The sequence below is a fragment of the Pristiophorus japonicus genome, chromosome 30 (assembly GCF_044704955.1).
Source record: "Pristiophorus japonicus isolate sPriJap1 chromosome 30, sPriJap1.hap1, whole genome shotgun sequence".
Lineage (NCBI taxonomy): Eukaryota > Metazoa > Chordata > Chondrichthyes > Pristiophoridae > Pristiophorus > Pristiophorus japonicus.
Window position 1 is genome coordinate 2,633,337 of NC_092006.1, and position 27,400 is coordinate 2,660,736.

The 27,400-nt window shown below is 46.6% G+C and overlaps 1 protein-coding gene across 1 annotated transcript in view; it reads right to left on the reverse strand.

The window, feature by feature from the left end:
- The window catches only part of LOC139240149 (threonine--tRNA ligase 1, cytoplasmic-like), a 43,220-nt gene extending 35,425 nt beyond the window's left edge, over positions 1-7,795 (reverse strand). The window contains exons 1-7 of the mRNA XM_070868531.1: positions 7,659-7,795; positions 5,805-5,885; positions 4,818-5,008; positions 3,824-3,947; positions 2,334-2,455; positions 247-364; positions 97-161 (exon numbers count right to left, since the gene is read on the reverse strand). Coding sequence (XP_070724632.1) covers positions 97-161; positions 247-364; positions 2,334-2,455; positions 3,824-3,947; positions 4,818-5,008; positions 5,805-5,885; positions 7,659-7,748 — 791 coding nt within the window. The 5' untranslated portion in view covers positions 7,749-7,795. The remainder of the gene's footprint in view (positions 1-96; positions 162-246; positions 365-2,333; positions 2,456-3,823; positions 3,948-4,817; positions 5,009-5,804; positions 5,886-7,658) is intronic.
- Between the last annotated feature and the right edge of the window lie 19,605 nt (positions 7,796-27,400).

Genomic DNA, 27,400 nt, shown 5'->3' on the forward strand with positions numbered 1-27,400 from the left:
CCCAGAGTGGAGGTGTGAGTACACGAAGAGAAGCAAATCAATGCACTTTTAGATTCAATGTGCGGAAATTAGCGAGAATACACAAACTTGGAGTACCTGTAAATTGTAGCCATTGGTGTTGTCACCTTGTCCTCGATAAAGCGCAACTTAAACTTGTTGTACTGCGAGGAAAAGACGAAAGTCAATGGGACGCACCTTCCGTTGCAGAAAAATCCACAAACGTGCCGTACCGCCGACAGACTCTACCTTGAAGATTTGGAATAGCTCCTCTCTGCGCACCTCCACTCTCTCGAAAGGCTGTCGCTCCCTCGTCAGCGATCTGCAGATGCCCTCCAGCTCTGGGAAGTCGCTACTGGGAACCGACCTGTTGGGAGGGGAGTCAGGGAGGAGGGTGGAGGGGAGGGAGGAGGGAGGAGGGTGGAGGGGAGGGGAGGGAGGAGGGTGGAGGGGAGGGGAGGAAAACAGGTGAAGCCAGCCCTGCTAACCTGGCAGTCACGCAGCGCACTTTAAAGAAAAATAGCACGAACACAGCGCAAAAATCACATCCTCAAGACTTGTCAAAGCCCTTCACAGCCAATGAAATACTTTTTTTGAAGCGTAGTCCCTGTTGTAATGTAGGAAACGCAGCAGCTAGTTTGCGCACAGCAAGCTCCCACACACAGCAAATTCAATTAATTGGGCAGGGAAGTGGGGTTGAGTCCAGGATGGGATCAGCCGCGATCATATTGAATGGCGGAGCAGGCTCGAGGGGCTGAACGGCTGACTCCTGCTCCGATATCTTATGTTCTCTTATGTTCCACTTCCCCGCCCGCTCCCCATAACCCTCGACTCCCTTATCGCTCAAAAATCTGTCCATCGCCACCTTAAATATATTCAATGACCCAGCCTCCACAGCTCTCTGGGGCAGAGAATTCCACAGATTGACCACCCTCTGAGAAGAAATTCCTCCTCATCTCCATCTTAAATGGGTGACCCCTTATTCTGAAACTATGCCCCCTAGTTCTAGATTCTCCTCACAAGGGGAAATATCCTCTCTGCATCTACCCTGTCGATCCCTCTTAGAATCTTATACATTTTAATATCACCTCATTCTTCTAAACTCCAATGAGTAGAGGCCCAACCTGCTCAACCTTTCCTCATAAGGCAACCCCCTCAGCTCAGGAATCAACCGAGTGAACTTTCTCTGAAACATAGAAAATAGGTGCAGGAGCAGGCCATTCGGCCCTTCGAGCCTGCACGACCATTCAATAAGATCATGACTGATCATTCACCTCAGTACTCCATTCCTGCTTTCTCTCCATACCCCTTGATCCCTTTAGCTGTAAGGGCCACATCTAACTCCCTTTTGAATATATCTAACGAACTGGCCTCAACAACTTTCTGTGGTAGAGAATTCCACAGGTTCACAACTCTCTGGGTGAAGAAGTTTCTCCTCATCTCGGTCCTAAATGGCTTACCCCTTATCCTTAGACTGTGACCCCCTGGTTCTGGACTTCCCCAACATTGGGAACATTCTTCCTGCATCTAACCTGTCCAGTCCCGTCAGAATTTTATATGTTTCTATGAGATTCCCTCTCATTCTTCTAAATTCCAATAAGCCCAGTCAATCCAGTCTTTCTTCATATGTCAGTCCTGCCATCCTGGGAATCAGTCTGGTGAACCTTCGCTGCACTCCCTCAATAGCAAGAACATCCTTCCTCAGATTAGGAGACCAAAACTGAACACAATATTCCAGGCGAGGCCTCACTAAGGCCCTGTACAACTGCAGTAAGACCTCCCTGCTCCTATACTCAAATCCCCTCGCTATGAAGGCCAACATGCTATTTGCCTTCTTCACAGCCTGCTGTACCTGCATGCCAAACTTTCAATGACTGATGTACCATGACACCCAGGTCTCGTTGCACCTCCCCTTTTCCTAATCTGTCGCCATTCTGATGCCTCCCATTTTCCTAATCTGTCGCAGGACTGACATATGGATCGACTAGGCTTACATTCACTAGAATTTAGAAGAATGAGGGGGGATCTCATAGAAACATATAAAATTCTGATGGGATTGGACAGGTTAGATGCCTCCTGTTTTTGCCACAAAAGTGGATAACCTCATAGTTATCCACATTATACTGCAGCTGCCATGCATTTGCCCACTCACCTAACCTGTCCAAGTCACCCTGCTACCTATAGATGTGCAATAGGTAGGTTTACGGACCATTCCACTCCAGTAGCTAGACTCCTCCGCCGAATATTTTTTTAACGTGGAAGCAAACCATCCTCGTTTCGAGGGACCGCCCGCGATGTGATACGACTCCACCCCCCTTGCAATGAGTGATGCTCACCTGCCTTCCATGTCCATGTCGTAGAAGAAGCCATGCTCTGTGTTGGGTCCACGGCACAGCAAGCCCCCGTACAGCCGCTCCATGGCAGCGCCGAGCAGGTGGGCGCTGGAATGCCAGTACACCTGCGCAAAACACAAACAAGGCACGCGAGGGTGAAAGCACCACACAGGAGCGAGGGGGCCTCACAGAATGACAATGGTGATACCATAATGGAGAGGGTACTGCGTGCATGAAACACAAAATGTTAGTATGCAGATACAGCAAGTGATCAGGAAGGCCAATGGAATGTTGGCCTTTATTGCAAAGGGGGATGGAATATAAAAGCAGAGAAATCCTGCTACAACAGTACAGGGTATTGGTGAGTCCACACCTGGAGTACTGCATGCAGCTCTGGTCTCCGTATTTAAGGAGGGATATACTTGCATTGGAGGCAGTTCAGAGAAGGTTCACTCGCTTGATTCCGGAGATGAGAGGGTTGACTTATGAAGAAAGGTTGAGCCTGTACTCATTGGAGTTTAGAAGAACGAGGCGCGATCTTATCGAAAGGTATAAGATACCGAGGGGGCTCGACAGGGTCGATGCAGAGAGGATGTTTCCCCCTCGTGGGGGAATCTAGAACTGGGGCAGTTTCAGAATAAGGGGTCGTCCATTTAAAATGGGGATGAGGAGGAATCGCTAAAACATACAAAAGGGGCTGAATGGGCTTCCTCCTGTTCCTGTGCAACAGGCTCGAGGGGCTGAATGGGCCTCCTCCTGTTCCTGTGTAACAGGCTCGAGGGGCTGAATAGGCCTCCTCCTGTTCCTGTGTAACAGGCTCGAGGGGCTGAATGGGCCTCCTCCTGTTCCTGTGTAACAGGCTCGAGGGGCTGAATGGGCCTCCTATCCCTGTGTAATAGGTTCGAGGGGCTGAATGGGCCTCCTCCTGTTCCTGTGTAACAGGCTCGAGGGGCTGAATGGGCCTCCTCCTGTTCCTGTGTAACAGGTTCGAGGGGCTGAATGGGCCTCCTCCTGTTCCTGTGTAACAGGCTCGAGGGGCTGAATGGGCCTCCTCCTGTTCCTGTGTAACAGGCTCGAGGGGCTGAATGGGCCTCCTCCTGTTCCTGTGTAACAGGCTCGAGGGGCTGAATGGGCCTCCTCCTGTTCCTGTGTAACAGGTTCGAGGGGCTGAATGGGCCTCCTGTTCCTGGGTAAGGGGATCGAGGAGCTGAATGGGCCTCATCCTGTTCCTGTGTAACAGGCTCGAGGGACTGAATGGGCCCCCTCCTGTTCCTGTGTAACAGGCTCGAGGGGCTGAATGGGCCTCCTCCTGTTCCTGTGTAACAGGCTCGAGGGGCTGAATGGGCCTCCTCCTGTTCCTGTGTAACAGGCTCGAGGGGCTGAATGGGCCTCCTCCTGTTCCTGTACAGTTCTCTGAGCCTAAGCAGCCAACCCCCTGGGGCCGACACGAAGTGGTTGGGCTCTGGTTTCGAGCTCCCCCTGCCCTCACTCACCGCCTTCGCTGCCTCGCTGTCGAATTTCAGAAGTTCCACGGTTGAGTCCCCCTCCAGCGGACGTTGAAGATCCCACAACGCTCCGTTCACACGGGCCACGACTGCACTGTCCGCCAGTCCCCGACTGATAACCCCAACATGCACGGCGAGAGAAAGGAAGAATTAAACGCTTTCCTCCAGGTCGCTTGGAAGATAGCGAGAATCATAGAATGATACCGCGCAGGAGGAGGCCATTGGGCCCATCGAGCCCGTGCTGTGCCGGCTCCGTGAGAGAGCGATCCAATCAGTGCCACTCCCCCTGCTCTTTCCCCGGGCCCTGAATTTTACTTTTCCAGTATTTATCCAATTCCCGGTTTGAAAGTCACTATTGAATCTGCTCCCACCGCCCTTTCAGGCAGCGCGTTCCCGATCACAACAACTCGCTGAGTAAACACATTCTCCCCCTCTCCCCCTTTGGATCTTATTGACTGGCGGAGCAGACTAGAGGATCCAAATGTCTGAGTCCTGCTCCTAGTTCTTATGTTCTGGTCTCCATATACCTGGGTTAGACCACACTTGGAGCACCGTGCACAGTTCTGGTCTCCATATACCTGGGTTAGACCACACTTGGAGCACTGTGCACAGTTCTGGTCTCCATATTATAAAAAGGATATCAAGGCATTGGAGAAGATGCAAAAAGGATTTACTGGGATGAAAGCGGGCCGTCAACATCAGACAGTCACTGATAAATCCTATGGGGAATTCAGGAGAAACTGCTTCTCCCAGAGCGGGGTGAGAATGTGGAACTCGCTGCCACAGGGAGGGATTGAGACGAATAGTATCGATGCATTTAAGGGGAAGCTGGATAAACACATGGGGTAGAAAGGAATAGAAGGATATGATGGGGGGAGATGGAGAGGGGTGGGAGGGGGCTGGTGTGGAGCATAAACCCCGGCACGGAGCGATGGGCCGAATGGCCTGTGTCTGTGCTGTAAACAGTGTGTAATATTCTGACCTGACTGCTCTGGTGATCTGATACGGACTGGTTTTCCATGACTCTCCCTCCACGCACACTCCGTCCAGCAGGGTGACCTTGATTGGCCGACTCTCTTTCGTAACTCTTTCTCGGAGGATTTCATCGTGAGTTGCCTTCAGTTTCTCAAAGTGCAGAAGCCTCTCCTCGATGTACTGGGGCCAAGGCTTCACCTGGGGGGGTGGGGAGGACGCAGAAATAGTTCACACCATGGACAAGGACAGGAAGAAAACTGGATAGTGTGGGAAATACAGCCCACCTCAATCAGCAAGCGGGAACATAATACAGGGCTATAGGGATAGAGCGGCAGGGTGAGATTAATTGAATAGCTCCATCAAAGAGCTGGCATGATGGACCGAAAGGCCACCTCCTGTGCTGTATCACTCTAAGATTCTATGCCTTTCCACCATCTACAAGGCACAAGTCAGGAGTGTGATGGAACACTCCCCACTTGCCTGGATGAGTTGCAGCTCCAACATCACTCGAGAAGCTCGACACCATCCAGGACAAAGCAGCCCGCTTGATCGGTACGTTACCCACCACCTTCAACACTCACTCCCTCCACTACCGGCGCACCGTGGCTGCAGTGTGCACCGTCTACAAGATGCACCGCGGCAACTCGCCAAGGCTTCTTCGGCAGCACCTCCCAAACCCGCGACCTCTACCACCTAGAAGGTCAAGGGCAGCAGGTGCATGGGAACACCACCACCTCCACGTTCCCCTCCCAGTCACACACCATCCCGACTTGGAAATATATCGGCCGTTCCTTCATCGTCGCTGGGTCACAATCCTGGAACTCCCTCCCTAACAGCACAGTGGGAGCACCTTCACCACACGGACTGCAGCGGTTCAAGAAGGGGGCTCACCACCATCTTCTCAAGGGGCAATTAGGGATGGGCAATAAATGCCGGCCTTGCCAGCGACGCCCACATCCCAGAGAGAATAAAAAGGACACCCACTGTCACTTACCTGTGTGTCACCACCATCCTCACTGCTTTTTCCACCACGCTTGCCCGCATGTTCATTACAAAGTGCTGTTTCTGCTGCTCCCTGTCAATGAAAGTGAAAGGAGGTCATTATTTTCGCGATCGGGAACGCGCTGTCTGAAAGGGCGGTGGAAGCAGATTCAATAGTGACTTTCGAAGGAGAATCGGATAAATACTTGAAAATTGATAATGTGCCGGGCTGTGGGGAAAGAGCAGGAGGGAGTGGGAATAATTGGATAGCTCTACCAAAGAGGCAACACAGGCACGATGCGCTGAATGGCCTCCTCTTGTGCTGCCTCCTTCTACAACTATGGCTACAAAAGTTTAAATGCTCTCTCCTCCGACCTCGGTACTCGAGATCAGTAGAACGCATTATTACAGAGTCCCGCAGTAAACTGATTTGTATCTTAGTGAACTGCTGGGGATCTTCTATGGGATAGTGAATAGGATTTGTGGAAATATATCGGCCGTTCCTTCGTCGCTGGGTCACAATCCTGGAACTCCCTCCCTAACAGCACTGTGGGAGCACCTTCACCACACGGACTGCAGCGGTTCAAGGCGGCGGCTCACCACCACCTTCTCAAGGGGCAATTAGGGAGGGGCAATACATGACGGCCTTGCCACATCCCGTGAACGAATAAGAAAAATATTCTCCCCTTCCTAACTTAAGGGTGTTATATTAGCCTCCTTTGATGCAGAGGAAGACACGGGGCTCTGGGGAGACAGCAGGACACTGGGATTATTCCAACAAAGAGATAACACCGGCACAATGGGCCGACTGGACAGCTTTCCTCCAGTTATGTTGTTACACTTAACAGTACGAGCCAGGGGTGGAACCCGGGATTCCCTGACTGATGTATCCCAGTAGTCAAAAGACTCGCATTTCTATAGCGTCTTTCATCACCTCAGGACGTCCCAAAGCGCTTCGCAGCCAATGAAGTTGGCAAGCTCCCACACACAGCAATGCGATAATGACCCAGATCATCTATTTTTAGCGATGTTGGTCGAGGGATAACTATTGGCCCCAGGACACCGGGGAGAATTCCCCCTGCTCTTCCTTGAAATAGTGGCCGTGGGATCCTTTACATCCACCTGAGAAAGCAGACAGGCCTCGGTTTAACGTCTCATCTGGAAGACGGCATCTCCGACAGTACTGCCCCTTCTGATAGAGCAGCGCTCCCTCATTACAGCCCCTCCGACAGTGCGGCGCTCCCTCATTACAGCCCCTCCGACAGTGCGGTGCTCCCTCAGTACTGCCCCACCCACAGTACAGCGCTCCCTCAGCACTGCCCCACTGACAGCGCAGTGCGGCGCTCCCTCAGTACTGCCCCTCCGACAGCGCAGTACGCCGCTCGCTCCCTCAGTACTGCCCCTCCGACAGCGCAGTACGCCGCTCGCTCCCTCAGTACTGTCCCTCCGACAGCGCAGTATGGCGCTCCCTCAGTACTGCCCCTCCGACAGCGCAGTACGGCGCTCCCTCAGTACTGCCCCTCCGACAGCGCAGTACGGCGCTCCCTCAGTACTGCCCCTCCGACAGCGCAGTACGGCGCTCCCTCAGCACTGCAACGGAATCTCAGCCTGGATTTTTATGTTCAAATATCTGGCGTGGGCCTCGAACACTCAACCTTCAGATTGAGAGACAAGGCTGCTACCCACTGAGCCACTGCCTGACTTTCTCTGGTACAAAATGCCCTCCCTCCCCAACAGATATGGGAAGCACAGCAACATTTATGTTGTTACTAAGACAATATGAGTAAAGATTCAACAACAAGAGGATTTATAAATATATTAAGCCATTCAGACACAGTGCATTCAGTAAATGAGCAGCCCAACAGACCCAGCAGCGTTGCAGGCGAGGCTCAGAGGCTGTGGGGAGGCGACAGAGCCCTAACCTCCTGGCAGACAGACTACAAAGAGCCAGAGACATTTTCTTCAGTCTGTTCCAGCTCCCTGGGCGCTGCCATGACAGGCCCTGTCCCGCCCGCCTATTGGCCCACGCAGTGTAGCAATTGCGGCAGCTCGTTTCCCCATTGGTCAGCGCCCCCTTCAGTCAAAGCCTCGCACTTCCGCATTGTGCTGCCGCTGAATCCTTCCGGGAAAGTCAGGGTCAGTGCATGGGGTGTTATTTCAGCTGGAATCTGACAGCACAGAGACTGGCCATTCTGCCCAACATGTCCATACTGGTCCACAACCTGCTCTTCAACCTCCCAGCGTCAGCTGTGGCTCAGTGGGTAGCACACTCATCTCTGAGCCAGAGGGTGGTGGGTTCAAGTCCCCACTCCAGAGACTTGGGCACAAAAGTCCAGGCTGACACTCCAGTGCAGTACTGAGGGAGCTGTCGGAGGGGTAGTACTGAGGGAGCGCCGTACTGTGCTGTCTGAGGGGCGGTACTGAGGGAGTGCCATACTGCGCTGTCTGAGGGAGCGCCGTACTGCGTTGTCTGAGGGGTAGTACTGAGGGAGCACCGTACTGCGTTGTCAGAGGAGCAGTACTGATGGAGCGCCGCCCTGTCAGAGGGGCAGTACTGAGGGAGTGCCGTACTGCGCTGTCGGAGGGGCGGTACTGAGGGAGTGCCGCGCTGTCGAGGAGGGGCAGTACTGAGGGAGCGCCGCACTATCGGAGGGGCGGTACTCCGACAGAGCAGTACGGCGCTCCGAGTACCGCCCCTCCGACAGGGCGGCGCTCCCTCAGTACTGCCCCTCCGACAGGGCGGCGCTCCCTCAGTACCGCCCCGCCGACTGTGCGGCGCTCCCTCAGTACCGCCCTTCCGACACTCCCTCAGTACCGCCCCTCCGACAGAGCAGTACGGCGCTCCCTCAGTACCGCCCCTCCGACAGAGCAGTACGGCGCTCCCTGAGGGGCGGTACTGAGAGAGCGCCGTACTGCTCTGCCGGAGGGGCGGTACTGAGGGAGTGCCGCACTGTCGGAAGGGCGATACTGAGGGAGCGCCGCACAGTCGGAGGGGCGGTACTGAGGGAGCGCCGCCCTGACGGAGGGGCAGTACTGAGGGAGCGCCGCGCTGTCGGAGGGGCAGTACTGAGGGAGCGCCGCACAGTTGGAGGGGCAGTACTGAGGAAGCGCCGCACAGTTGGAGGGGCTGTACTGAGGGAGCGCCGTACTGCTCTGTCGGAGGGGCGGTACTGAGGGAGTGCCGTACTACGCTGTTGGAGGGGCAGTGCTGAGGGAGCGCCGTACTGCGCTTTCGGAGGGGCGGTACTGAGGGACATTAAACCGAGGCTCCGTCTCCTCTCAGGTGGACGTAAAAGGTGGACACGGCACTATTTCGAAGAAGAACAGGGGAATTGCCCCCGGTGTCCTGGCCAATATTTATCCCTCGACCAACATCACTAAAACAGATTATCCAGTCATTTGTGTGGGAGCTTTCTGTGCGCAATTTGGCTGCTGCATTTACTACAGTGACCACATTTCAAAAAGTACTTAATTGGATAGATGTGGATTAATTAAGGAAAGCCAACACGGATTTGTTAAAGGCAAATCGCGTTTAACCAACTTGATCGAGTTTTTTGATGAGGTATCAGAGAGGGTTGATGAGGGCAATGCGGTTGATGTGATGTCTGTGGATTTCCAAAAGGCATTTGTCAAAGTGCCACATAATAGGCTTGCAGCAAAATTGAAGCCCATGAAATAAAAGGAGTGGCAGCTCAATGACAGGAAACAGAGAGTAGTGGTGAACGGTTGTTTTTCAGACAGGAGGAATGTACACAGTGGTGTTCCCCAGGGGTCAGTACTGGGACCACTGCTTTTCTTGATATATATTAATGACTTGGATGTGGGTGTACAATTGGTATAGGGTACAATTTCAAAATCTGCAGATGACACAAAACTTGGAAGTATAGTGAACAGAGAAGGGGATAGTGATAGACTTCAGAAAACTATCGTGAAATGGGCGGACACGAGGCAGATGAAGTTTAACGCAGAAAAATGTGCGAAGTGATACATTTTGATAGAAAGAATGAGGAGAGGACATATAAACTAAATGGTACAACCCTAAAGTGGGTGAACGAACAGAGAGATCTGGGGGTATGTGTGCGTAAATCGTTGAAGGTGACAAGGTAGGTTGAGAAAGCGGTTAAAAAAGCTTACGGGATCCTGGGCTTCATAAATAGCGTGGAAGTTATGATGAACCTGTATAAACCACTGGTTCGGCCCCAACTGGAGTATTGTGTCCAATTCTGGGCACCGCACTTTAGGAAGGATGTGAAGGTCTTCGAGAGGAAGCAGAAAAGATTTACGAGAATGGTTCCAGGAATAAGGGACTTCAGTGACGGGGAGAGACTGGAGAAGCTGGGGTTGTTCTCCTTGGAGCAGAGAAGATCGAGAGGAGGTTTGATCGAGGTGTTCAAAATCATGAGGGGTCTGGACAGAGTAGAGAGAGAGAAACTGTTCCCATTGGCGGAAGGTGATTGGCAAAAGAGCCAAAGGCGACATAATAAAAAACTGTTTTACGCAGAGCGTGGTTAGGATCTGGAATGCACTGCCTGAGAGGGTGGTGGAGGCAGACTCAATTTTAACTTTCAAAAGGGAATTGGATAAGTGTCTGTAGGAAAAAAAATTGCAGGGCTACAGGGAAAGAGCAGGGGAGTGGGACTAGCTGAGAGTCAGCATGGGCTTGATGGGCCGAATGGCCTTCTTCCGTGCTGTAACCATTCTATGATTCTTCTACCCTCAGTCGGGGGGTCATACTAGTATTGGCATCCACATGAACACAATGACAGGCAGCTCTTCTGGGCAATTTCCTCTCCAAAAGAACATAAGAATTAGGAGCAGGAGTCGGCCATTCGGTCCCTCGAGCCTGCTCCGCCATTCAATCAGATCACGGCTGATCATCCACCTCAACTCCACTTTCCCGCCCGATCTCCATATCCCTTGATTCCCCTAGCCTCCAAAAATCTAGCGATCTCAGCCTTGAATATATTCAGAGACTCAGCATCCAAAGCCCTTTGGAGCAGAGAATTCCAAAGATTCACCACCCTCTGAATGAAGAAATTCCTCCCCATCTCAGTCCTAAATGACCGAGCCCTTATCCTGAGACTGTGACCCCTGGGGAAACAACCTCAGTATCTACCCTGTCAATCCCCCTCAGAATCTTGTATGTTTCAATGAGATCACCTCTCATTCTTCTAAACTCCAGAGAGTACAGGCCCATTCTACACAATCTCTCATCATAAGACACCCTCTCATCCCAGGAATCAATCTAGTGAACCTTTGTTGTACTGCCTCCAAGGCAAGTATATCCTTCCTTAGGTAAGGAGACCGAGACTGTGCACAGTACTCCATATGTGGTCTCACCAAGGCCCTGTACAAGAACCAAGGGAACTTTGTCTGTTATTGCCTCTCCCCAGCCCAGGGACGCCGAGGACAGTTCTATTACGACCACATAACTTAGCACAATCTTGGGAATCTTCCAAATGTGGCTCAGCTCCCTACTTAGCTTAGCGCTCCTCAGCTGAACCATTGGGGTTGGCTCCCAAACCCGTCACCTAGAAGGGCATCGGGTGCATGGGAACACCGTCACCTCCCAAGTTTCTCCCTCCAAGCCACACACACCATCCCGCTTTGAACATGTATCGGACATTCCTTCATGGTTGCTGGGTCAAAATCACAGAAATTTACAGCACGGAAGGAGGCCATTTCGGCCCATCGTGTCCACGCCGGCCGGCAAAGAGCTGTCCAGCCTAATCCCACTTTCCAGCTCTCGGTCCGTAGCCCTGCAGGTTACGGCACTTCAAGTGCTCATCCAAATGTGGTGAGGGTTTCTGCCTCTACCAGCCTTTCAGGCAGTGAGTTCCAGATCCCCACCACCCTCTGGGTGAAGAAGTTTCCCCTCAAATCCCCTCTAAACCTCCTACCAATTACTTAAAATCTCTGCCCCCTGGTTGTTCATCCTTCTGCCAAGGGAAACAGGTCCTTCCTATCCACTCTATGCCAGAACTCCCTCCCTAACAGCATCTTCACCAAACGGACTGCAGCGGTTCGAGAAGGCGGCTCACCGCCACCTTCTCAAGGGGTAATTAGGGATGGGCAATAAATGCCGGCCTTGCTAGCGACGCCCATATGCACTGCCTGATAGGGTGGTGGAAGCAGATTTAATAGTAATCTTGAAAAGTGCAATTGGAAAAACACTGGAAGGAGAAAGTATTGCAGGGATATGGGGAAAGAGCGGGGGAGTGGGACTCACTGGATTGCTCTTCGAAAGAGCCCATACAGACTCGATGGGCCAAATGGCCTCCTTCTGTACTGCACTATTCTATATCGCAAGAATGATTTCTTTTTAGATTACGCATTTGTTTGGACCGTTTGTGGTGTCAGCTCATGTCCACGAGGAACTGGGCGAAACTATTCCAGGCAAGACCCTCACACCGAAGTTCAAACTAGGTGCAATGGTGACCTCGTTGAGATTCCCTGATCAGCAAGTCCTGCATTAACACAAGAAGATACGAAATAGGAGCAGGAGTCGGCCATTCGGCCCCTCGAGCCTGCTCCGCCATTCAATAAGATCATGGCCGATCCAATCATGGCCTCAACTCCACTTCCCCACCCGCTCCCCATAACCCTCGACTCCCTTATCGCTCAAAAATCTGTCCATCTCCTCCTTAAATATATTCAATGACCCAGCCTCCACAGCTCCCTGGGGCAGAGAATTCCACAGATTCACCACCCTTAGAGAAGAAATTCTTCCTCATTTCCATTTTAAATGGGTGACTCTTTATTCTGAGACTATGCTCCCAAGTTCTAGATTCCCCCACAAGGGGAAACATTCTCTCTGCATATACCCTCAGAATCTTATGTGTTTCAATAAGATCACCTCTCATTCTTCTAAACTCCAATGAGTATAGGCCCAACCTTTCTTCATGACAACCCCCTTCATCTCAGGAATCAACCCCGTGAACCTTCTTTGAACTGCCTCCAATGCAAGTATATCCCTCCTTAAATAAGATGACCAATACTGTACGCAGTACTCCAGGTGTGGTCTCACCAATACCCTGTACAGTTGTAGCAGGACTTGCTTACTTTTATACTCCATCCCCATTAAGTTCGGCTCAGACTGCATGACTGAAATATTAACTTTTGACCCTCTGCTCTTCAACTCTGCCGGTTGCAGCTGCTTGCCTTATCGGTTATAGAAAGCCGAGACACAAATCTTCTCCTACCACTCCCTCATGTGACTGGTACCAACCAGGATCCTGTCTTGCCATCATCCAGTGTGCGGCTGGTAATGACGCTAAGATTCTGCACAAGATAAGTAGCTGTGAAAAGGTTTAGAGAAAGAACATTTTAGCCTTGGGTAGAACCTATGGGGGGAAAAAAAATTAACAGTTAATTTTTCCCAATTCCTCTCCTGAAGGTGCTAACTAGATGTCACAACTGAACATAAGAAATAGGAGCAGGAGTAGGTCATTCGGCCCCTCGAGCCTGCTCTGCCTTTCAATAAGATCATGGCTGATTTGATCTTGGCCTCAACTCCACTTCCCTGTCCGCTCACCATAACCCTTGACTACCTTATTGTTCAAAAATCGGTCTATCTCCATCTTAAATATATTCAATGACCCAGCCTCCACCGCTCTCTGGGGCGGAGAATTCCACAGATTCACGACCCTCAGAGAAGAAATTCCTCCTCATTTCCGTTTTAAATGGGCGACCCCTTATTCTGAAACTATGCCCACTATGAAACAAAGCCTATCCTGTCTTATCCCCAACAACAGTACAGGGGCACTTTCTAGCAACCAAAAGAAGACTTGCATTTCTACAGTGCCTTTCATGACTTCAGGATGTCCCAAAGCACTTTACAGCCAATGGAGTACCGTCACTGTTGAATGTAGGAAACGCAGCAGTCAATTTGTGCACAGCAAGCTCCCACAAACAGCAATGTGTTAATGACCAGATAATGTTTGCTTTTTTAGTGATGTTGGTTGAGGGATAAATATTGACCCAAGGACACCGGAGAGAACTCCCACTGCTCTTCTTTGAATAGTGCCATGGAATCTTGTATGACCACAAGAGACGACGCCTCAGTTTAACATCTCACCCGAAAGATGGCACGTCCAACAGTGCGGCTCTCCTTCAGTGCTGCCCCTCCAACAGTGCGGCGCTCCCTCAATACTGCCCCTCCGACAGTGCGGCGCTCCCCCAGTACTACCCCTCCAACAGTGCGGCGCTCCCTCAGTACTGCCCCTCCGACAGTGCGGCACTCCCTCAGTACTGCCCCTCCGACAGTGCGGCGCTCCCTCAGCACTGCACCAGAGTGCCAGCCTAGATTTTGTGCCCAAGGCTCTGGAACGGGACTTGAACCCACAACCTTCTGACTCAGGAGCACGAGTGCCAACTATTGAGAGAGGGAAGCCTGGTTTATTTTTCCCTTCTATATTCGGATTGCTACCAAGGCTGAGATCAACTAACTCAGGTTGTTTCCCATTCTTGATCACTATCTTTTGCTCGATAGAGGTGTTCAAAATCATGAGGTGTCTAGTCAGAGTAGATAGCTAATAGCCCCAAGCTATTTACAATATACATTAATGATTTAGATGAAGGAATTGAATATCTCCAAGTTTGCAGATGACACTAAGCTGGGTGGCAGTGTGAGCTGTGAGGAGGACGCTAAGAGGCTGCAGGGTGATTTGGACAGGTTAAGTGAGTGGGCAAATGCATGGCAGATGCAGTATAATGTGGATAAATGTGAGGTTATCCACTTTGGTGGCAAAAACAGGAAGGTAGATTATCTGAATAGTGACAGATTAGGAAAAGGGGAGGTGCAACGAGACCTGGGTGTCATGGTACATCAGTCATTGAAAGTTGGCATGCAGGTACAGCAGGCGGTGAAGAAGGCAAATGGTATGTTGGCCTTCATAGCGAGAGGATTTGAGTATAGGAGCAGGGAGGTCTTGTTGCAGTTGTACAGGGCCTTGGTGAGGCCACATCTTGAATATTGTGTACAGTTTTGGTCTCCTAATCTGAGGAAGGAATTTCTTGATATTGAGGGATTGCAGCAAAGGTTCACCAGACTGATTCCCAGAATGGCAGGACTGACATAAGAAGAAAGACTGGATCAACTAGGGCTTATAGTCACTGGAATTTAGAAAAATGAGGGGGGATTTCATAGAAACATAAAATTCTGACGGGATTGGACAGGTTAGATGCAGGAAGAATGTTCCCGATGTTGGGGAAGTCCAGAACCAGGGGTCACAGTCTAAGAATAAGGGGTAAGTCATTTAGGACTGAGATGAGGAGAAACTTCTTCACTCAGAGAATTATGAACCTGTGGAATTCTCTACCGCAGAGTTGTTGAGGCCAGTTCATTAGATATATTCAAAAGGGAGTTAGACGTGGCCCTTACTGCTAAAGGGATCAAGGGGTATGGAGAGAAAGCAGGAATGGGGTACTGAAGTTGCATGATCAGCCATGATCACATTGAATGGTGGTGCAGGCTCAAAGGGCCGAATGGCTTACTTCTGCACCTATTTTCTATGAAATTGTTTCCATTGGCAGAAGGGTTGAGAACCAGAGGGCAAGGATTTAAGGTGATTGGCAAAAGAACGAAAGGCGACATCAGAAAAAATTTTTTTTACACAGGAATGCACTGCCTGAAAGGGTGGTGGAGGCAGACTCAATCACGACTTTCAAAAGGGAGTTGGATATGTACCTGAAGGAAAAAAAATTGCACGGCTACGGGGAAAGAGTGGGACTGGCTGACGTGCTCTTGCAGAGCTCTGGCACGGCTCGATGGGCCGAATGGCCGCCTTCCGCGCTGTAACCGTTCTCTGATTCTGTAAGTGTAAGCGTGAATGTCAGGTGAGGATTGGTGTGGGCCCAATTGCAACACACCTAATCAAATATTGCCTTGACATTGGCCGTCTAAGCTCAGTGACAAAGAACAGCCGCTCTGCTGAGATCCTGTAACAGGGCCCATGAAACCATAACTTAGGAAAAGTCAGTGCTTTCATGAGAGAGGTGAAAAACTTTGTTTAAATTCTTGGAAAAAGAAAGAGCAACTTACCACTCTCAGCCAGTGCATCCGAAACACTGCAGTGATCAGCAACATTAAAGCTTGCAAACCAGAGACCCATGCACATAAACAACAACTGCTTCAATTGCAAACATAAGAGGGAACAAAAGCAATGCATTAGACATAGAAACAATTATTTACAAATCTGCATTTAAATAACTTTAAATAAATATGATTCTTTGCTCAGTACATTTTGCTAAAAGTGCAATAAAATCTGATTATATTTATATATAAAACGCACCCAAAGTACTTCATTCCCCTGTGTGCCCATAAAAGTCAAGGGAATTCGATACTAGGCGAAGGGGAAAATTTGCAGAACTGTGAGGAAAAAAGCAGGGGGTGGGACTTATTGGATTGCTCTTTCAAAGAGCCGGCATAGGCACGATGGGCCGAGTGGCCTCCTTCTGTGCCATATCATCCTAGGAGGACCGAGATGAGGAGAAACTTCTTCACCCAGAGAGTGGTGAACCTGTGGAATTCTCTACCACAAAAAGTTGTTGAGGCCAATTCACTAAATATATTCAAAAAGGAGTTCAATCTAGTCCTTACTACTAGGGGGATCAAGGGGTATGGCGAGAAAGCAGAAATGGGGTACTGAAGTTGCATGTTCAGCCATAAACTCATTGAATGGCAGTGCAACTTAAAGGGCCGAAAGGCCTACTCCTGCACCTATTTTCTATGTTTCTAAGAGGTTGACATCCTTTGACAATGCGGTTGCTGTTGGGCAACATTTAGATTTTAGTACGGGAATGGTAGCATAGTGGTTATAAGAAGATAATAAGAAATAGGAGCAGGAGTAGGCCATACGGCCCCTCAAGCTTGCTCCGCCATTTAATTCAATCATGACTGATCCGATCATGGACTCAGGTCCACTTCCCTGCCCGCTCTCCATAACCCCTTATCGTTTAAGAAACTGTCTATTTTTGTCTTAAATTTATCCAATGTCCCAGCTTCCACAGCTCTCTGAGGCAGCGAATTCCACAGATTTACAACCCTCTGACAGAAGAAATTCCTCCTCATTTCAGTTTTAAATAGACGGCCCCTTATTCTAAGATTATGGCCTCTAGTTCTAGTCTCCCCTATCAGTGGAAACATCCTCTCTGCATCCACCTTGTCAAGCCCCCTCATAATCTTATACGTTTCAATAAGATCACCTCTCATTCTTCTGAATTCCAATGAGTAGAGACCCAACCTACTCAACCTTTCCTCATAAGTCAACCCCCTTATCTCCGGAATCAACCTAGTGAACCTTCTCTGAACTGCTTCCAAAGCAAGTATATCCTTTCGTAAATATGGAAGCCAAAACTGCACGCAGTATTCCAGTTGTGGCATCACCAATACCCTGTATAACTGTAGCAGGACTTCCCTGCTTTTATACTCCATCCCCTTTGCAATAAAGGCCAAGATACCTTTGGCCTTCCTGATCACTTGCTATAACTGCATACTAGCCTTTTTTTGTGTTTCATGCACAAGTACCCCCAGGTCCCGCTGTACTGCAGTACTTTGCAATCTTTTTCCATTTAATTAATAACTTGCTCTTTATATTACTGGACCAGTACTCCAGAGGCCTGGACTAATGAGCCCGAGACCAGAGTTCAAATCCCACTATGGCAGCTGGGGAATTTAAATTCAGTTAATGAAATAAATCTGGAATAAAAAGCTAGTTAGCAAACTACTAGATTGCTGTAAAACCCCATCTGGTTCACTCGTGTCCTTTAATCTGCCGGTCTGGCATACATGTGACTCCAGACCCACAGCAACAGTTAAGTTGACTCTTAACTGCTCTCTGAAATAGCCTAGCAAGCCACTCAGTTCAGCCACAAAAAAAGTGAGCACTGTGGGAGCACCTTCACCACACAGACTGCAGCGGTTCAAGAAGGCGGTTCGCCACCATCTTCTCAAGGGGCAATTGGGGATGGGCAATAAATGCCAGTCTTGTCCACATCTCATGAAAGAATACATAAAAAAAAAATGCAATATAACAACCATACAAGCATTACACTATCAGTAGCACAAAATTACAAGGCTGTATGATTCCCATCTTGTGGCAGGAAAACCCATTAACTTTCAGAAAAATATGAAAGTAGCTTTAAATATAAAATACGCACACACACCCCCACACGTCGTATGTATAAAAATATATTTTATTTCAATGTGAGCAGAGCTACCTTGATCAAACATTAACACTGATATGCTCAAAGTGTGATATGTTCTGCTACTTTTAAATATCTTTTTCAATAAAGTAAACATTTCCAATTGTATAAATAATGCAGTGGAGACTGCTACACGGGACATGCGATTAGGAAAGTGTCTCAGTCCTCAGAGTAACTCGTTCACTTAAATGTCGAATAACAAAACCGCTCACCGCCCCCTCCCCCCCCCCCGCAACCCTCCAAATTCTGACCAACGATTCCTTTATCAAAATTATAATTACAAATTCTGAGCCTACGCTAAAGCTTTTTAGTTTTGCTTTAGAACGGCAAAAAAAGGTTAAATTACATCCTTTTCGGTGACACTCATTCGCAATGATGACATCAAACAGTTTTGCAGCCAATGTAAAGTTCAGTTCTTTTGAAACTTGTCATTAACCTTGGTGTCTCTTTCATCGAGACTACAGCACATATAATTAAAAACAAATTATAGATAAGTCGGGAGCATTGGAAGGCTGTAATTTAATCTCGGAGCCCGGGTACAGTAGTGTAGTTGTTAGGACACAGAACGAGAAGTGCAGAAGTGTGTTTTGAATTCAAACTAAAATGGGACAGTTGCTGGATTCTTGTAAAAACCCAACCGGTTCACTGATACCTGGCCTACATGTGGCTGATTCCTAAAGCCCTCGGGGAAACTGGGGATTGGCAATAAATGTAGCCGTGCTGGTGCTGCCCACATCCCAGAAACGTTACTAAAAATTAAAGCACCCAAGATTTGTTCAAGTCATTTTGCAATGTTGGAACCACAAGATTAAATTTCAGCTTTCTAATGACCAACCATCCTGATTTCGCACTATATATTTCCAAACACATAACATACATACACACACACACGATGTTATTGCCAAATTGATCCTTCTCAGGCATATTTTTTACTGTCCTCCTGATGCCCTACTCCAAATAAAACATGCAGGGTTTACAGGGAACCACTGGACTTTTGCCACAAGCCAGCTTGGTTGTGGCCCGCAGATTCAAAAAGAAAGCAAAGTTCCCCTGCATAGTGAACGGCCAACCAGGTTATTTTCCTATAATTCTGTATCTGCCCTTTACACTGCATGTTTATGTCGCATCTATTACAAAAATTGCATGAAAATGGCCAGGTGCAGAATGGAAACAAGTGTCTCATTGTGATAATGTATCTGCCGACAAAGTTACCCGATTTACAGTAGTTGTATATGAGCTATTTACTCTCCTCCCTTATTTCTTCAGTGGTCGTGTTTACGTCATGGCAATATAATAGTACACTCCTGTTGGGCGTTCCTGTATGTTACAATCTTGCTGCAAGGTAACTTGCCACACATTAATGCACTTAAAATACAGGGCAATAAAATAGCCAAATGTGGGTGTGACTTGAAAGGGATAGTGGTCAGATTTTTAGCTGATGTTAACGCAAAGGCTTAGGTTCCTGGAACAATTATTCCACAGGTCAGGTGAAATTCTCACTTTATTTTCCCCAGTTGAGTTAAAATCAACTTTCTTTAGGAAGCATGGATTCTTGGAACATCAACACATTGCAACATCAGCGTGTGTGCCCACATCTCACATCCCTAATCTCAGTGCTGCCAGCCAGAGGCGAGGCCGAGCCACACAGTTGGGAGGCAAGAAGAATGAAATCATTTTGTGCTCACTCAAGTCCAGAAGCAGGAGACCTGGGGGAGTCTATCCTTCATTATCTTGACCACAGGTGCCGATGGTACCTGGCGTGAAGCAACTGGGGGAAAAAAGATAAAATGGAGAGCAAGGGGGGGGAAAGAACATGAGAGGATAATAAAAGGTGAAGTGAGAACATTAAGAGTAAAAATGAAAGAGAATTGCGACGAGGAAAGGAAAAGGACTTTCCTCAACAAGACAGTGAACATCTTGGATTCTGTCCAAGACAATTTGCCTCCGTCTGTTTAATCTGCAATCTTGGAAATAGTGCATTTTCACACAAGGAATACATACAATGGTGTCTCCCAGACTTCGGTTTCAAGTTTATAATGGGAGCACCTTTCCTGTTGAACGTGATTCTCTGGAGGGATGAGGATAACAATACAGTCCTCAAGTGTTTAAAATATATATATTTGACAGGTAGAAGATTTATCAAAAATGATCATTTACAATGTTTTTATTTTGGGCGGTTTCTGTTTACTAAATGCAGCGATAGGTTTGGAGACACAAATGAGTGGCTTTCGAATTATGACAGAATCAGATAGCTAACTGCTCCAGTTCCCACCCCTGGTAAACTAGGGCAACTTCCGCCGATCACTGTCTCAAGCAAGATCTTTTAGAAAGTTTCTGCAATTTCACTAGAAATATCAAACAGAATAAATATTCCCATTGTGTTTATAGTCTACCCAACACACGAGAGATAACCTCCTTATTCCTGGCTTTAAATTTACTGCCACCCATTCAATTCTACAATAACCATTAAAAATTTTTTGTGTACTAACAATTTTTCAATGAAATATAAACCATCACGGAAAGAAAAATCCTTCATATGTTCCAGTTTCATTTGCCATAACTGGTCAGAAGTTGGTCTGAAGCAATACTGAGCTTCCCATCACCACCACATGGCAGGAGATAGCTAACTACATCCCCAGCTTCTGTTTTCTCCCAGCATCATCTGGTGATCAAAAGTGTCACTCTCAAAAACAACCAATCTACATCTCACACAATGATAGGGCTGAAACTCCACAACAGAACACAACTAATGTCTGCCATCTGATGAACTGCAAAATTTCAATCTCCAACCTAATGGATAGTCTACGCCTCCCAAATTAATTCTAAACTCCCCCATGCACTTCCAATCTCCTTAATACCTGAAATATAGTCAGCAATAATTCATATTTATTAAAATGCCTCCCCTCTCCCCAGTCATCGTGTACAATCCTGTAAGTTAAGAACAAGTGAAGAAGTATGTTTTTAGGTCTTGGTGGCACTTTAAAATGAAGCATGACAAAGCAGCCAATGCTACCCGACATATCATTTCTGCCTGCCAGGAAATGCCAGGGCGATCTATTGACATCGCTTGAGATACACACTGGGAATCAATGTGCAATACTGCACACCGTGGTATGCCAATGCACTCTGCCAACATACCACCAATAAGTAGTTGCAAAACAAATGTTTTGTAATAGCTAGCACATGAAAAGATGCTCCAACAATTAACACACATGGGACAGAAAATGTCCCAGTGATCAACTGTACGACATGAAGCACTGACTGCACCAATGGGTATTCCAAACATCAACATTAACTATGAACAGTAGATGCCATAAGCATGTTATAGCTCTAATGCAGAGAAAAGGGTTCGCAATTCAAGCCTGGAATTTTCAATGTGGAGAAGAAAGAGATTAGAGCATGTGTCAGCCACATCTTCCTACTGACTGGTAGCAAGAGTGTCATTGGCAGAAAGGCTTGCAAACAGGCTTCCCCAAGTGTTTGACTGGAAAAAAAGGTGGATGAGATAGGGAGACCATTAGAAGAGATAAATGAAAAATAAGTGATTTCAGGGCTTTCATTTCATGGTTCAAATCGGGCAGGAAAGAAGATAGGTAAGAGTCAAACCCTCTGCCATCACCTTATACTCACTCCCATCTGCCCTTTTTGCAATTTAGCCCAAGCTACATGTAGGAACGTTGGCAATAGTACAAGGTTTTTGAGTAACTGTGATGGTCATGAAGGAACAAATCAGGATTATGTAAGAATTTATATATATACTGAACCCAATTAATTGGGACTGCATGATAGATATAAGCAGACTGGTCAGATCAACCCCATTAAGGTTTCAGTGTCCTATTTTTAAAACTTGCTAAAAGTTTTACAGTTGCATCAACTGAAATACTAAATGAATTCTGAATAGATTTCATTTCTTCCACATAGACACTTCTGACTTTAAATTTGGATCTAGCAACTATTAATTTCAGGTTTACAGAGAACCTCCCTATGGGACAGACACTATCCCAATATAAATCATGTTTCCAGTGATCTTCCTCAGAAAATGAATTGGAGTGTCAACTAAGAAAATAAGGCATGCAAGATGAATTGAGGTGAAAGTAAACTGGAAACGTTGGATATTTGATGCCTCTTCAGCATTATAGTATCATCACACTCATTCCATTTACACCAGTATCTGTGTGCAATTTATCGAACAGCATTGAAAGATTCTGATGGATTTTTTAAAAAAAGCCAAAGTTGGCAAAAAAATTGTAGAAAGGAAACTACACATAGCTGTAACCAGTTCAAGACTTGACTCTGAATGTGCCCTGCCTTGAAAGGTTAACAGTAGTGGCAGCAAACATGCTTTACAGCATTTGCTCTAATGTAATCATAGCCATCGCTTGACAGAAGCTATTTCTCCAGTAATTCTTAAGGCAGAATAGACAAGAAATGAAGAATTTTCCACAGCCCAATTTTGCGACCCATTGTTTGGTGTTCGTGGTGCCCTACGTTATCTGCCTATGAGAAGCAGCAAATAAAGAGGCTGGCAGGTAATTAGAATTTTTTTTGTTCTATATCTAAACAGCGTTATTACAGGGGTTGAATGTGCAAGTGAACATTATGGACTGCTGTAGCTATACTTCTGACAGAAAGAAGACCCTCCTGCAGCCACTCTTGCTTATATCACTGGGCGCTGAAGAATATTCGAGTCCAAGGAATGTACACGTTGAAGATCTGGTACACGTCAAGATTTGGTACACGTTGAGACAAAAATTCTGCAAGCATGGATGGCACTGTAAATTGGATAGAACTCAGTGCTAGGATAAGGACAACCAGCTTCTGAAACATATTTGTAAAATTTGGAGTGAGGAAGAGAAAAATGATTAGAACTTTGCAGTTCACCATTCCATCTGGCAGGAAAATGCCTTTTTCTTTAAAAAGTGACAAAACTTACTATAGCCCTTCATTGCTAATTCAAAACTAGAGGCACCATTAGCCATTATCAAGGCTCAGACCACCTTGAAAAGATGGGCTTAACTGGTAGTCATAATAGAAGTAAAAGTGAACACAATTGGCTGTTCTCATCCTTGTAAGAAATAGAATATCTGAACTGAGGTAGAGATTCAATTTTCCTCACCCATTCAGAAGTTTCTGTTCATTATTTAGTGCAATGTAGCAAGGTCTGAGAACATTCTCCATCCTTACACAATTCATGTATCATCCTCTTTACAATCTGGAATTACCCTTGAATGCCATTGGTCGGTTTTGTCCACCAATTTTAAGCTACTTGGAATTCACCAATACTTTCTTGTGAAGGTTAAGGCAATGTGTGCCAAAGACACGTAGGGTTGATTGTACAAGTAAAGATTATGATCTACTGCTGGTATATCCTGCAGAGAAAAAGGAACTCCTCAGATATTCTTGCTCACATTGTGTGGCTCTGGGAAAACAGATCAAAACCTCTGTCCAGGTTGGGTAAAGGCTTCAAGAGATTTCTTCATTCTCTCGCTGAAAGCTACTCAAGATAGGAGTAAACACAAATTCTTTATCTTTCGCACAGTTGAGAGTTAAGGGCTCAACAAGGTCTTGACTGATGCTTGAGGCACAAATATCAATCCAAAGTAATCCTTTGACTGTTAAGTTGCAGGAACTGGCCTTTTCAAACTAGAATGCAGAAATGTGTATTTTTTTAAAAAAGTGCTTCCAGAATTTTCAATTTGGTACGACTGTACATTTTGCTTCAAGTAACATTTATTTTTAAATGAACACCGTCTTCATTGGTTTGGTGAAGCCTCACTCATCGCAGAACAAGATTACGCCACAAGCCCATGTCAACTTCAGTAGCAAAGATTATGAGGAGTAATCACCCCTGAGGGTATACATTCTATGGCTCCTCATACTAGATCAGTTGCATTATTTTCGATAAACAATTGCCCCCTGGAGAAGATACTGAAGGGGACAATAAATTTTCAATTCCACGTAAAGAGCAAGAATAACTTTGTGATGATGTTTTAAAATCTAGGACTCAAATACGATAACCTTCCATCCTCTCAACAAATCCTGGCAGCCATGTCGATTTTGAATGCTTATAGGATTCTTTCAAGCAGTAGTTAAAGAATATTAATCTGAAAATTGAAATGAGTCTTTAGAAGTGGGTAGGTCTACTGCCCAAAGGAATGGCATAAGAAAAAAGTTGTACATGATCCTGAATAAAAACTTGAGTCCAAAGTTCTGATCAATTAGTAGACCAGTTTTTTGAGTCTCTTGATGGGAAGATGGCACTTTCCAAAGTTCAGCCAGAGGTTACTTCACAATAATAGATTTAGCAGTGAATTCGTAACTCCCACACTCAACGCTGGTGGTGAATAATCACAGCTGAGATGAAAGATGTCAAAATACTTTACAATCTCCCTTCACCCAAAGATAATCAAGTCTGGACAACTTGCGCATCCACAACGGTTGAATAGTATCGAAGACATCATAAAGACTTGCATTTATATAGTGCCTTTCACGACATCTCAAAGAGCTTTTACAGCCAATGAAGTACTTTTGGAGTGTAGTCATTGTTGTAAGTGACCTGGAGCTCCAGTTTCAGTGTATTCCTCCAATATGGATTGAATGGTTAAGCTATATTCTCAGAATATATAGATGTAGAGAAGAAATCTCTTGTAAGATGCAACAGCAAATCATATAGGTCGGCATCTGCCAATTGTGTGCAGTACTATGCCTTTTACACCCCAATTTGCAAGACTGATACAAAGAGTAAACAGCCAACGACTAAAACAGAACCAAAGTGACTTCTTGGGACATTGTTAAACAAATCCATTCAATACAAGGTCTTCCTCATGGATCATGGGAAAATTTAAAGTAGGGAAGTGTTCCTCCAACACTTGCTCTGAATTCCAAACAACAGGCAGGTAGACATGGGCATTTGGCTCATAAACTGTATCATATTCAGAACAGGCTGGGTCAGAAAAGTGTAAAAGTTACAGAAGTGGGTATCCCAAGTTTATAACTGAAAGTGAAGACATTTGTTCTTGAAGGGGGAAAAAAATGAAACAAAATGTCCAGTCATTCTATGTACGAAGGGGACTTCAAATCTATATTGCCACTGATGTCCCATTAACACTGAGCCAAAATGGGTAAAGTTGAATACTTGAGGCAGATGTGCAAAATATTTACGAATTGGAGAGCCACATTCAGCAACAAGGAAAGTTGGCACCAGATTAGCAGAAAAAGTCCAGGTGTTGCTGACATCTTGTAGGAATTAGAGGGAATTTTCTTCATTAGAAACAAATTCCACCCAAAACTGGAAAGTAAAACCTCTTGTGCTGGGAAAGATCAAAGTTTCACACTGGATGGGGCAGTCAGCAGAAGGAGGGGAACTAGTAGCTCGGAATCTTGTTGAAATGAGCAGACATCCATCAGCAAGATGACTAGTAACTACAGAAGAATACGCTATGCAGGGATGGAGGGGGTGGTTTCTGAGCAGTAGGTTGGGAAAAAAATAACAGCACTATCCCTTTGTTCGCAGAACCAGAGGGCATGTCCCAGCCATAAAGAGAAAATAAACTGTAGTGTGTGAGCATTTTTGATTTGCGAGCCACATTCTGCACGAAATCTAAAGACCAGCTTGGAAAGGGAAATGGGAATTTGAACCCTTCTCAATTACAGCTTCGCTCTGGCTCCTTAGAATTGCATTAGGCAGCGTCAAGCTCTTCTCCCTTTTTGTAAGAAAGCCAACTCTGACAGGCAAAAGGTAAAGCTTTGTTCCATTTAACTGTTTTCCGAGCCAAAGTTCGCAGCAGCATATTATGTATTATTTGATGAAACGGCTGAATGTGTGCAATATAAAATATTTTGGAACAGTATAGAAATACGGGCTGTAAAACACAGACCATGTCCAACACACTGGCTGGCTTTCCAAACAAATGTCATGTGGTAGTGCCTCTGGTGTCAAATTAGTACTAAATTCCGATCGTATGTGTAGCAAAACATATTAAAATGGCTTCTGTAGTTATTCACTGACCGAAATGAATCCATTATTCAGATCTTCAGCAAAGACCTTGTTACTGATTTACACCCAATAGGAACTCCTTCTAATGTTCACAAAATGATTAGCTACAATGCCGGGGTTGCTGCTGCCCACTTTCCCCCTGGCATTAGCCACGATTGTCAGTGGTTGGACACATATGAGCGCAAGAATGTTTCTATCCAGAAAACCGTTGGCGGGCTGGGGGTCTCTTCACGCTGATTTATACCACACTGCACTCCATCAATGGACAGTGCACTTTCAACTAGGCTAGACATTGGTCAGCCTTTCGTCCATCTGAGGCAGGGTACACTATTTCTCAGCCGAGATCCCCCAGAAGCATATAATGCCCCTCCCCACCCCGGTGACATGACAGACATGATTCAAATCTGTGGCCACAACTCCATAAAATGGATCGGAAAAACAATCAGCCCGGTGGCTTAGAATCTCAATCCTTGACCTTCCTGTTATTTTTAAGACTACCGTTTCCTGTTGCTAAGCTTATTCCATCCGATTGTAGGGCAGTGGCCAGCTGAGCATTTTGCGCAGCTATGTCACCAGTGCTGCAATTGTTCAGCAGCATGTCACCAATGTGGGCAATTTGCATTTTTGCTTCATCCTTCTCCACGTCAGTAGGCGGTACACTGTACTGTCACGTGGAGGACCAGCTGGTGAGACCCAGTCAAGCAATGGCAAACTTGCCCCAATAAGGGCTGGCATGTTCAAATTCAAGTCGATTTTGCAACCCTTGGATTAGGAACACAGTGCTTCACATTTAGTTGCACCAGGCTACCTCACATGTCAGTTTTAATATGTATCTATATATTAGGCAGAGGGGGGGGGGGGGGGAAATACTACGACATTGAGCCAAATGCAGACAAAAGCAAATTTATACAGGTCTTCAGAAAACAGATTTCACCAGGCCCCTCCAACTTAAGTAATGTTCAATTAAGTAAAGGTTCACTGCTTGTGGCAAAATGCTGAATCCTTATCCATCTCAAAAAAAAAATTAAGACTAGTTTTTTTTTTATTAAAGTAATTACAGGTCATTTCCAAAAGCATTTCAGTCTCCCTCTAAAAGCAGGCAAATCTTTCACTGAGTTTGACTGTTTCCAACACCGTTAGTGAAGACATATCACTCTAAATGCGTTAACCAAACATATTTACAGAAGTAGGTTTCTCTTTTTGGAAACCACTGGAAATATAAAGTTGCCCTTTCCCTCCAGTGAAGTTACATTCACACGAAACACGGCGTTAGCAAGAAGTGGTGGCAAAATCAGCACAGTTGATGTACACACAACTTAGCTCCAGTTGCGCAACTCGAAAGGGGTCTTCACAGCTTAAACTTCACATTGCATCCAAATTTTTTTAATTTGTCGTGTAGAACTAATAAA